The sequence below is a fragment of the Gouania willdenowi genome, chromosome 6 (assembly GCF_900634775.1).
Source record: "Gouania willdenowi chromosome 6, fGouWil2.1, whole genome shotgun sequence".
NCBI classification, from domain to species: Eukaryota; Metazoa; Chordata; class Actinopteri; order Blenniiformes; family Gobiesocidae; genus Gouania; species Gouania willdenowi.
In genome coordinates, this window is record NC_041049.1 from 59,937,935 (window position 1) to 59,951,091 (window position 13,157).

Genomic DNA, 13,157 nt, shown 5'->3' on the forward strand with positions numbered 1-13,157 from the left:
GAGGTCTGGGTCAGAACGCACTCAGAAATCCATATAACTTTGCTTTTAATGCTCTTCTGACAAGAAGAGGAAGCAGTGACTCCTATATATATGCATATATATCAATATAGGCAATATTGTAATTTTCCATCTCGATATATCGCCCAGCCCTACTACAGTCTACAATGATCATGTAGCCCTACAGGCTTTGAGTTTGACACTCTTATGTTTGCTTGTCTCTGAATGACTTAGTGGGGGGAGTTCTGGAGGACAACAAAGAGAAGAATAAGAACATAGCCAATTTTTGCTTGCATCATTGTACAAGTGTAGTGGCGTAAGTAGAGAACGTATTGGAGGGAGAACATTTCACTGCTCAGACAGAAGTGAACAGAGGGCATGAGTGTTTTTTTTGACATCTGTTATACAACCAATTCTAAGATATAGTATTTGTGAAGAAGTTTTGACTGTTTTGAAAAGGGGTCAAAGAAATGATAGGAAGAGGGCACACCCTAGTGCTACCGTATGTTAAGGGGTAGGGTAATGACAAGAAGAAAATGAAACGTTATAGTAAGGCAGGGCAATTCTCAAGATGTTTTGAAAGTGGGATTTGTACTTTCATTGCAATTTATTACGATGGTTTACTTCCTTAGGCTGCTATCCAAATTGCCCACCGGAACGGCCTTTTTTGGAAGAAGCCACGATGAAGTGTGTGTCAGAGGACGAATGTGGCTGCTATGATGATGAAGGGAAGCATTATGAAGAAGGGGAAAATATACCTTCAGAGGAAAACTGTCAGTACTGGTAAGGCGGACAATGTCCATTATATGCTTTAGGCATTACCAAAAGATAGACAGTGTAGAGGAAAACAGTGTTAATGTGTCGGCCAGGGGTCACCAACCTTTCTGAAACTGCAAGCTTCTTCGAAGCTAGTGAATAGCCCGAAGGGCTACAAGTTTAAAAAACACGGATTAAATACTAAATGTTTAACTTTTCAATTTATGTTTCAACATGCAGCATTTTATTTCTCCTCATTTATGCAATTGTTTCCATTTTCATTTCATTTCACATTAAGTCTTTATGTTCCTATTTTGCTAGCCACTAAAAATAATCATAAAACATAAAACATGTTTGTACAATTTAACCATCCATCCATCCATTTTCAGACCCACTTATTCCTGTTTGTCAGGGTCGCGGGGGTCTGCCGGTGCCAATCTCTGGCTCTCATTGGGCGATGGGCAGGGGTACACCCTGGACAGGGCGCCAGTACAATTTAACCAATATGTAATATTTTACAAAAATCCACTTTGTTTTTTTTCAGGGGTTCCAAACTCATTTTAGTTCAGGGACAAAATATCAATTAGTTTGATTTTAAGTGGGCCGCAGATTTTAGGGAGGTAAACGAGCAATTTCAACAATAATTTCCCCAAGTTTGCACTTTGACGTATAAATTATACATACATACAAGTATGTAAGGCACTGACAATATCCAAGCAATAAGTGACAGATATCAGTCCTGCAGGATTTTCTCTTTTAGATTTTATTGATTTTTGTGACAAAATCAGTCCTTTGAACATTTTGGGATTTAAAATTACTGCAGTAATGTGATAAAAGCATGGGAAAATTGCGATCCTACAAATACAGTGGTGTTTCATTGAATGAGTGTATTTAGAAGGGCTGAGATATATAAAAACCATTTACTTAAAAAGGCAGATTGCTACACTGCCTTTGGATGTAACCGTGCTATGCTAAATGCTACGTGTATGTTCACAGTGCATTAGTGAATTGATACAGCGTGGCCACTGCTACATTCTGCAGAATGACACTACAGGCAGGATGACAGCGCAAGAGACAATAAATACTTTCTTTTGAGGAAAAACAACAGCTTTTAAAAGATGGGAGACCAATACTTGAGCTACCAGACCTTCAGCAAAGGAAACCCTAGTGCTCACAGCACTCATTGGCCATGAGTTTGACAGATATTATCATAACCCATATACCAAATCGGCAACACCTAAAAACATTCGCCACAGTGTTTCAGTGAAAATATTCAATATTCAAAAATGGTTAATTTAATACAAATACATATAAAGTGCAGCAGTGTGTAACTCTACTAAGGCTTTGATTACATCTATCATCTGTTATCTGTCTGGGTTTGAATCCTGGTAAGTAAATCAGAATTTAGATGGAGCTCATTGGTGAAGAGAGCTTCAGAACAGGCCTGAGGGCACCTCACATGGTGCATGCAGGCTACCTGGTGCCCACGGGCACCATGTTGGTGACCACTGGTGTAGGCCATATAAATGAGACAACAAATTATCTAAACATTTAATCGAATGAAGGTTTTTGCTTCCCATTTACCTTTCAGTTATTGTTCATCAACAACAAAGCAGTGCAGTCATGATGTGCAAAGTGAGTATTAATAGTTGTGATTTTGATATCTTAATCCCGCAATGTAATAACATTCTTTCTGTTATAAAAAACAAAATAAGGAAGTTTTTTCTTCCCACTGTTGCTAAATGCTTTGTCCATGTGGATCTTGTTGGGTTCTTTCTTTCTTACTATGAATTTTATATTGTTAAGCGCTTTGAGATGACTTTGTTCTATTCTGCGCTATTTAATTGAATTGAATTGAATTTCAAATCCTGTTTAAATTAATTTAATATACGTTGTTTTTCCACAGGTTGCACTTGTTTCTATCAAGGTCGCACATACAAGTATGGAGAGTTAATCTACAGAACCCACGATGGAGATGGAACTTGTATCACTGCTTTTTGTGGGGAAGATGGAAATATTACAAGAGAAATTGAGACTTGCTCAACAACTCCATCCATACAGGCCAATACTACAACAGCCTTTGTTTTTAGCACAACAGGTAAATGTGTGTGTGTGTGTGTGTGTGTGTGTGTGTGTGTGTGTGTGTGTGTGTGTGTGTGTGTGTGTGTGTGTGTGTGTGTGTGTGTGTGTGTGTGTGTGCGCGCGCGCGCGCGCGCGCGCGGGGATGAGATGGCACAAATAAGGACGTTTTTTTCTTTGATCCCTGACAGAAGAAGCCACCACAAAGGCCCCCATTACAACGACACAAATGACAACAACTGAAGCTGTGACGACAATTGTGACATTCACGACAACAAGACTTTCAACAAGCTCCAAAACAACAGCAATTCCTTCAACAACTAAGGAAAAACTACCCACTCCCTCAACAGTAGCTAGAACAACAACAACAGCAGCCAGTACAACTACCTCAACTACAGAAAAGACCACCACAGCTAACATTGAAACACCCAGTACAACACCTACTGACTGCATTGTTTGTGAGTGGACAAACTGGATCAACAATAACTATCCTGAAACAAATCTGGATGGAGGAGAATATGAATACATTGAAACAATTACAGATCCAGACCTGAGTTCTTGCATGAAACCTTTGGAAATCCAGTGTAGAGCTAAAGATTACCCGAATACAAATTTGAACGAACTAGGCCAGACTGTTCAATGTGATACAAATGAAGGACTCATTTGTAAACATAAAGAACAAGGTAACCCTCCTAGGTGCTTTGACTATGAAATACGAGTTAGGTGTTGTCATAATACCTGTGGCTCAACCCAGACAACTACAAAATCCACAACTACAGAGCACAGTACAACACAGTACAACACCACTACAATCAAAACAACAGCAAAAGCAAAAACAACTACAGAAGAGATCACCCATGAAATCACAACTGAAAAACCAACTACGATGACTACAGAAGAGCCCAGTACAACAACCACAATCACAGAACAATCAACCACTGCAGAAGAAACCAGTGAATTTACCAAATCAACCGAAAAACCTACCACAACTACCCAGGAGCAGAAGCCAACAACTACAATCAAAACAACACCAAAAGCAAAAACAACTACAGAAGAGATCACCCATGGAATCACAACTGAAAAACCAACTACGATGACCACAGAAGAGCCCAGTACAACAACCACAATCACAGAACAATCAACCACTGCAGAAGAAACCAGTGAATTTACCAAATCAACTGAAAAAGCTACCACAACTACCCAGGAGCAGAAGCCAACAACTACAATCAAAACAACACCAAAAGCAAAAACAACTACAGAAGAGATCACCCATGGAATCACAACTGAAAAACCAACTACGATGACCACAGAAGAGCCCAGTACAACAACCACAATCACAGAACAATCAACCACTGCAGAAGAAACCAGTGAATTTACCAAATCAACTGAAAAAGCTACCACAACTACCCAGGAGCAGAAGCCAACAACTACAATCAAAACAACACCAAAAGCAAAAACAACTACAGAAGAGATCATATATGACACCACGACTAAAAAACCCACTACAATGACCACAGAAGAGACAACAGCAATTCCTTCAACAACTAAGGAAAAACTACCCACTCCCTCAACAGTAGCTAGAACAACAACATCAGCAGCCAGTACAACTACCTCAACTACAGAAAAGACCACCACAGCTAACATTGAAACACCCAGTACAACACCTACTGACTGCATTGTTTGTGAGTGGACAAACTGGATCAACAATAACTATCCTGAAACAAATCTGGATGGAGGAGAATATGAATACATTGAAACAATTACAGATCCAGACCTGAGTTCTTGCATGAAACCTTTGGAAATCCAGTGTAGAGCTAAAGATTACCCGAATACAAATTTGAACGAACTAGGCCAGACTGTTCAATGTGATACAAATGAAGGACTCATTTGTAAACATAAAGAACAAGGTAACCCTCCTAGGTGCTTTGACTATGAAATACGAGTTAGGTGTTGTCATAATACCTGTGGCTCAACCCAGACAACTACAAAATCCACAACTACAGAGCACAGTACAACACAGTACAACACCACTACAATCAAAACAACAGCAAAAGCAAAAACAACTACAGAAGAGATCACCCATGAAATCACAACTGAAAAACCAACTACGATGACCACAGAAGAGCCCAGTACAACAACCACAATCACAGAACAATCAACCACTGCAGAAGAAACCAGTGAACTTACCAAATCAACTGAAAAAGCTACCACAACTACCCAGGAGCAGAAGCCAACAACTACAATCAAAACAACACCAAAAGCACCAACAACTACAGAAGAGATCATATATGACACCACGACTGAAAAACCAACTACGATGACCACAGAAGAGCCCAGTACAACAACCACAATCACAGAACAATCAACCACTGCAGAAGAAACCAGTGAATTTACCAAATCAACTGAAAAACCTACCCCAAAAACCCAGGAGCAGAGGTCAACCACTACAATCAAAACAACAACAAAAGCAAAAACAACTACAGAAGAGATCACCCATGGAATCACAACTGAAAAGCCAACTACGATGACCACAGAAGAGCCCAGTACAACAACCACAATCACAGAACAATCAACCACTGCAGAAGAAACCAGTGAATTTACCAAATCAACTGAAAAAGCTACCAAAACTACCCAGGAGCAGAAGCCAACAACTACAATCAAAACAACACCAAAAGCAAAAACAACTACAGAAGTGATCACCCATGGAATCACAACTGAAAAACCAACTACGATGACCACAGAAGAGCCCAGTGCAACAACCACAATCACAGAACAATCAACCACTGCAGAAGAAACCAGTGAATTTACCAAATCAACTGAAAAAGCTACCACAACTACCCAGGAGCAGAAGCCAACAACTACAATCAAAACAACACCAAAAGCAAAAACAACTACAGAAGAGATCATATATGACACCACGACTAAAAAACCCACTACAATGACCACAGAAGAGACAACAGCAATTCCTTCAACAACTAAGGAAAAACTACCCACTCCCTCAACAGTAGCTAGAACAACAACATCAGCAGCCAGTACAACTACCTCAACTACAGAAAAGACCACCACAGCTAACATTGAAACACCCAGTACAACACCTACTGACTGCATTGTTTGTGAGTGGACAAACTGGATCAACAATAACTATCCTGAAACAAATCTGGATGGAGGAGAATATGAATACATTGAAACAATTACAGATCCAGACCTGAGTTCTTGCATGAAACCTTTGGAAATCCAGTGTAGAGCTAAAGATTACCCGAATACAAATTTGAACGAACTAGGCCAGACTGTTCAATGTGATACAAATGAAGGACTCATTTGTAAACATAAAGAACAAGGTAACCCTCCTAGGTGCTTTGACTATGAAATACGAGTTAGGTGTTGTCATAATACCTGTGGCTCAACCCAGACAACTACAAAATCCACAACTACAGAGCACAGTACAACACAGTACAACACCACTACAATCAAAACAACAGCAAAAGCAAAAACAACTACAGAAGAGATCACCCATGAAATCACAACTGAAAAACCAACTACGATGACTACAGAAGAGCCCAGTACAACAACCACAATCACAGAACAATCAACCACTGCAGAAGAAACCAGTGAATTTACCAAATCAACCGAAAAACCTACCACAACTACCCAGGAGCAGAAGCCAACAACTACAATCAAAACAACACCAAAAGCAAAAACAACTACAGAAGAGATCACCCATGGAATCACAACTGAAAAACCAACTACGATGACCACAGAAGAGCCCAGTACAACAACCACAATCACAGAACAATCAACCACTGCAGAAGAAACCAGTGAATTTACCAAATCAACTGAAAAAGCTACCAAAACTACCCAGGAGCAGAAGCCAACAACTACAATCAAAACAACACCAAAAGCAAAAACAACTACAGAAGTGATCACCCATGGAATCACAACTGAAAAAACCAACTACGATGACCACAGAAGAGCCCAGTGCAACAACCACAATCACAGAACAATCAACCACTGCAGAAGAAACCAGTGAATTTACCAAATCAACTGAAAAAGCTACCACAACTACCCAGGAGCAGAAGCCAACAACTACAATCAAAACAACACCAAAAGCAAAAACAACTACAGAAGAGATCATATATGACACCACGACTAAAAAACCCACTACAATGACCACAGAAGAGACAACAGCAATTCCTTCAACAACTAAGGAAAAACTACCCACTCCCTCAACAGTAGCTAGAACAACAACATCAGCAGCCAGTACAACTACCTCAACTACAGAAAAGACCACCACAGCTAACATTGAAACACCCAGTACAACACCTACTGACTGCATTGTTTGTGAGTGGACAAACTGGATCAACAATAACTATCCTGAAACAAATCTGGATGGAGGAGAATATGAATACATTGAAACAATTACAGATCCAGACCTGAGTTCTTGCATGAAACCTTTGGAAATCCAGTGTAGAGCTAAAGATTACCCGAATACAAATTTGAACGAACTAGGCCAGACTGTTCAATGTGATACAAATGAAGGACTCATTTGTAAACATAAAGAACAAGGTAACCCTCCTAGGTGCTTTGACTATGAAATACGAGTTAGGTGTTGTCATAATACCTGTGGCTCAACCCAGACAACTACAAAATCCACAACTACAGAGCACAGTACAACACAGTACAACACCACTACAATCAAAACAACAGCAAAAGCAAAAACAACTACAGAAGAGATCACCCATGAAATCACAACTGAAAAACCAACTACGATGACTACAGAAGAGCCCAGTACAACAACCACAATCACAGAACAATCAACCACTGCAGAAGAAACCAGTGAATTTACCAAATCAACCGAAAAACCTACCACAACTACCCAGGAGCAGAAGCCAACAACTACAATCAAAACAACACCAAAAGCAAAAACAACTACAGAAGAGATCACCCATGGAATCACAACTGAAAAACCAACTACGATGACCACAGAAGAGCCCAGTACAACAACCACAATCACAGAACAATCAACCACTGCAGAAGAAACCAGTGAATTTACCAAATCAACTGAAAAAGCTACCACAACTACCCAGGAGCAGAAGCCAACAACTACAATCAAAACAACACCAAAAGCAAAAACAACTACAGAAGAGATCACCCATGGAATCACAACTGAAAAAACCAACTACGATGACCACAGAAGAGCCCAGTACAACAACCACAATCACAGAACAATCAACCACTGCAGAAGAAACCAGTGAATTTACCAAATCAACTGAAAAACCTACCCCAAAAACCCAGGAGCAGAGGTCAACCACTACAATCAAAACAACAACAAAAGCAAAAACAACTACAGAAGAGATCACCCATGAAATCACAACTGAAAAACCAACTACGATGACCACAGAAGAGCCCAGTACAACAACCACAATCACAGAACAATCAACCACTGCAGAAGAAACCAGTGAATTTACCAAATCAACTGAAAAACCTACCCCAAAAACCCAGGAGCAGAGGTCAACCACTACAATCAAAACAACAACAAAAGCACCAACAACTACAGAAGAGATCATATATGACACCACGACTAAAAAACCCACTACAATGACCACAGAAGAGACAACAGCAATTCCTTCAACAACTAAGGAAAAACTACCCACTCCCTCAACAGTAGCTAGAACAACAACATCAGCAGCCAGTACAACTACCTCAACTACAGAAAAGACCACCACAGCTAACATTGAAACACCCAGTACAACACCTACTGACTGCATTGTTTGTGAGTGGACAAACTGGATCAACAATAACTATCCTGAAACAAATCTGGATGGAGGAGAATATGAATACATTGAAACAATTACAGATCCAGACCTGAGTTCTTGCATGAAACCTTTGGAAATCCAGTGTAGAGCTAAAGATTACCCGAATACAAATTTGAACGAACTAGGCCAGACTGTTCAATGTGATGCAAATGAAGGACTCATTTGTAAACATAAAGAACAAGGTAACCCTCCTAGGTGCTTTGACTATGAAATACGAGTTAGGTGTTGTCATAATACCTGTGGCTCAACCCAGACAACTACAAAATCCACAACTACAGAGCACAGTACAACACAGTACAACACCACTACAATCAAAACAACAGCAAAAGCAAAAACAACTACAGAAGAGATCACCCATGAAATCACAACTGAAAAACCAACTACGATGACTACAGAAGAGCCCAGTACAACAACCACAATCACAGAACAATCAACCACTGCAGAAGAAACCAGTGAATTTACCAAATCAACTGAAAAACCTACCCCAAAAACCCAGGAGCAGAGGTCAACCACTACAATCAAAACAACACCAAAAGCACCAACAACTACAGAAGAGATCATATATGACACCACGACTGAAAAACCAACTACGATGACCACAGAAGAGCCCAGTACAACAACCACAATCACAGAACAATCAACCACTGCAGAAGAAACCAGTGAATTTACCAAATCAACTGAAAAACCTACCCCAAAAACCCAGGAGCAGAGGTCAACCACTACAATCAAAACAACAACAAAAGCAAAAACAACTACGGAAGAGATCACCCATGGAATCACAACTGAAAAGCCAACTACGATGACCACAGAAGAGCCCAGTACAACAACCACAATCACAGAACAATCAACCACTGCAGAAGAAATCAGTGAATTTACCAAATCAACCGAAAAACCTACCACAACTACCCAGGAGCAGAAGCCAACAACTACAATCAAAACAACACCAAAAGCAAAAACAACTACAGAAGAGATCACCCATGGAATCACAACTGAAAAACCAACTATGATGACCACAGAAGAGCCCAGTACAACAACCACAATCACAGAACAATCAACCACTGCAGAAGAAACCAGTGAATTTACCAAATCAACTGAAAAACCTACCCCAAAAACCCAGGAGCAGAAGTCAACCACTACAATCAAAACAACAACAAAAGCAAAAACAACTACAGAAGAGATCACCCATGAAATCACAACTGAAAAACCAACTACGATGACCACAGAAGAGCCCAGTACAACAACCACAATCACAGAACAATCAACCACTGCAGAAGAAACCAGTGAATTTACCAAATCAACTGAAAAAGCTACCACAACTACCCAGGAGCAGAAGCCAACAACTACAATCAAAACAACACCAAAAGCAAAAACAACTACAGAAGAGATCACCCATGGAATCACAACTGAAAAACCAACTACGATGACCACAGAAGAGCCCAGTACAACAACCACAATCACAGAACAATCAACCACTGCAGAAGAAACCAGTGAATTTACCAAATCAACTGAAAAAGCTACCACAACTACCCAGGAGCAGAAGCCAACAACTACAATCAAAACAACACCAAAAGCAAAAACAACTACAGAAGAGATCACCCATGAAATCACAACTGAAAAACCCACTACAACGACCACAGAAAAGCCAAGCACAACAACCAAAACTACTGAACCAGCCAGTACAACCAAACCAGTGACAACAGAAAAGTCTACAGTTGAAATTACAATATCCCCTCAGCCTACAACTTCAGGATGGTCAACTGTGTGTTCTTGCCAGTACTTGGATGAGACTTTTTCTCCAGGTAAGCAACAGAATGTTCTGAAATGGACCAGTTAACTTCCAGCTGATGATATGCTAAGCTTTCCTTCCCTACTTTTTTTAAAATTGCAAAATTATAGTATGTTATTATAATGTGCCTCCAGAAAGTTTTGGTTTTCTTGACATTACAACCTCAGTCATTGAATCATGGCACCTAAGAGTGAGCATATATTTTGCAGAGTAGTTTAGGGTAAAGTTTTTATTTATTTGTGATAATTAAATAACTCAGTCTTGATTGTGGTGAAGTTGCGACCTAATTAGAATTTTTAACATTAATATAAATATTTTTCTAAATTAGTTGTTTTATTGCCTGACTCCATTGGCTGCATCGTCCTGTAGGAAGCATCATGTACAACAAGACGGATGGCAATGGCTGGTGTTACACCGCGTTCTGCAATCTAACATGCTACGTAGAGAAGAAGGTCAGACCATGTCAAACCACCACTCCACCAACTCCAACAACTCCAACAACAAGTTCAGCCTCCACAGAGAAGCCTTCCTTGGACTGTTCATATCTCAAACCACCAAGAAAGGTATTTGACTGTAGTTCTTCATTCTGCAAATTAGAAATGGAAAATAAATTGCTGTAAATAATCTAACCATAAAAAATTACAGCAGCTACCCCCGGTCACGGCAATTTTGTGGTTGACCTCATTTGGAGACATGATTTATTGCTCTGGTTGAATGATGGAGTCCAGTCGAAGCATGATGATTTTATAAAAAAAAGATTTATTATAAAACTAAATAAAAAAGAGTACAAAGATGGACAAAAATGAGTGACCGTCCTGCCGGATGTTCGAAGGACAGAGTGGAACACAGTTCTAACCCATCACATATTATTCCCCCTCAGTCCCCCTCCCTCCTCCCCCCAGGAGATAAAGAAGAGAGAGAGGAGGAGGTGAAGGAAGAGGGTGAAAAGAGACAGTTTCTTCTTAGGTCAAAACAACCAGTTCTCTGGTATCTCCTGATTGTCTGTGCTGGAGGCGTGTGCGTGTATGGTGTTTGTGTGTATGAATGGATGTGTATTGGGTGTGTATGTGTGACTATGTGAGTGTGTGTAGGCATGTGAGTGTGTGATAATAGAGGATGCCTCTGTGTCTGGCCTTGATGATTCCATGTGTTTTGGGGAAGTTGACCTGACCAGAGAAGAAGTAGAGCTGAAGTCATGAAAAGCACACAATGGAAAGTTACAACCTAAGCCTTAAAGGAATAAGGTATATGAGTAAATATATTAATAAACATAACATAACATAACAATTTTTGCCATAACACCCCAATATTTTTTTGTCAAATAAAATCATAGCGTATGCCTTATAGATCAATAAATCGACCATCATTTACTTTATAAAAAAAAAGGAAAAAGTTTAAAATGAGCTCTTAAAAATTTGTTTTTATCCCAACTGTAAACGCTCTGTTGATGTAGCATTGTGGTACATGGAGTCTTGGAGACAGGTTCATAGAAGTTTTGTCACTTAAATCTGATATCACGTGGAATACTGGGAACAAACATGAACATTGATAGTGTCAAGCGAATCAAGGTCTTTGTCTGGCAAAAAAACAATAAATCACAAAAAGTGTGCAGTAAAAACACCTCTATGCATCCCTTTACAGGAAAAAATTAAATTAAATTAAAAGTAAAATAAAATAATATGATAATAATAATTTAAAAAGGTATAATGAAACACACACTTACAATCACTGTACATGATATCTCTTCAAATTCATGGGTGGTGAAAAAGTTAGAAACCCTAACTTGTAACTTTAAGGTTATAATAATGTTAAGATTTTTGTTAATGACTAGTAAAACCAAACAGGAAAGTAGAAATGTCCAAGCACTGAAACTTTTTTATCTATATTAACACCTGTAGGAGTTATATTGTATTATTCAAAATTTTATTTTTATTTTTTCAATGGTTTGTTGTGTTGCAGAATTGTTGTTTTGTCTTGATATTTAAAATAAAATAAATAATAATGTGTACACACTAAATAGACTTTCTATAACAATAAAAACAAAACTTTATTTATTTTTATTTATTTATTTATTTGGGGGGGCTGGCAAAGTCCACTCTTGCCTAGGGCACTGAATGACCTAAAGCTGGCTTTAAAGCTGTATTTTCAACCTTTTTCTTTTCTTTTAAGTAAATGTTCGATTTATTGATCTAGGAGGCTTACGCTATGATTTTATCAAATTAAAATGTGTCAGGGATAGCAGCCGAAAATAAATACTGTATCTGAAATGTACAGCTTTGAACCACAGTCTAGTCACTACCCTATTGATTATATTTCCGCAAACTTGAAATGAAATGTTTCTTTGTTATTATTTGTTACATTATTTTAGATAAATTAACACTAAAAAAAAGGTTATTTTTGCATGCATTGTGGTGCAAAGTTTTTTGTGATACAACAGCAACAATGAAAATTAAAATTAAAATCAAGTGACTATAAAGTGACTGGAATACAATTTTATATTTTGTAATGAACAGTTTGTCATCCCTCCACCATCGATGGCAATATATCGATACTGTAGACCGTGGCTCAGGTGGTAGAGGGGTTGTCCTCTAATCAAGAGGTTGGGGATTTGATCCTGGTCTTTACTGGTCTATGTGTCCTTGGCCAAAACACTGAACCCCAAGTTGCTCCCCGTGTTTGACTAGCGCGTTGCATGGCAGCTCTGTTCCGTTGGTGTGTGAATGTGA

At 39.0% G+C, this 13,157-nt stretch overlaps 1 protein-coding gene across 10 annotated transcripts in view; it reads left to right on the forward strand.

The window, feature by feature from the left end:
* The window catches only part of LOC114464424 (mucin-5B-like), a 44,557-nt gene that overhangs the window by 20,180 nt on the left and 11,220 nt on the right, over window positions 1–13,157 (forward strand). Inside the window, exons 27-34 of one of the 10 annotated variants that reach the window (XM_028448598.1) lie at window positions 630–780; window positions 2,345–2,388; window positions 2,660–2,851; window positions 3,024–5,229; window positions 5,437–5,734; window positions 6,338–6,660; window positions 8,094–10,444; window positions 10,801–10,994. In XM_028448598.1, the coding sequence (XP_028304399.1) occupies window positions 630–780; window positions 2,345–2,388; window positions 2,660–2,851; window positions 3,024–5,229; window positions 5,437–5,734; window positions 6,338–6,660; window positions 8,094–10,444; window positions 10,801–10,994 (5,759 nt within the window). Of the gene's footprint in view, window positions 1–629; window positions 781–2,344; window positions 2,389–2,659; window positions 2,852–3,023; window positions 5,230–5,436; window positions 6,661–8,093; window positions 10,445–10,800; window positions 10,995–13,157 lie in introns of all 10 variants that reach the window. The other 9 variants (XM_028448599.1, XM_028448601.1, XM_028448597.1 and 6 more) reach the window with 9 other exon arrangements.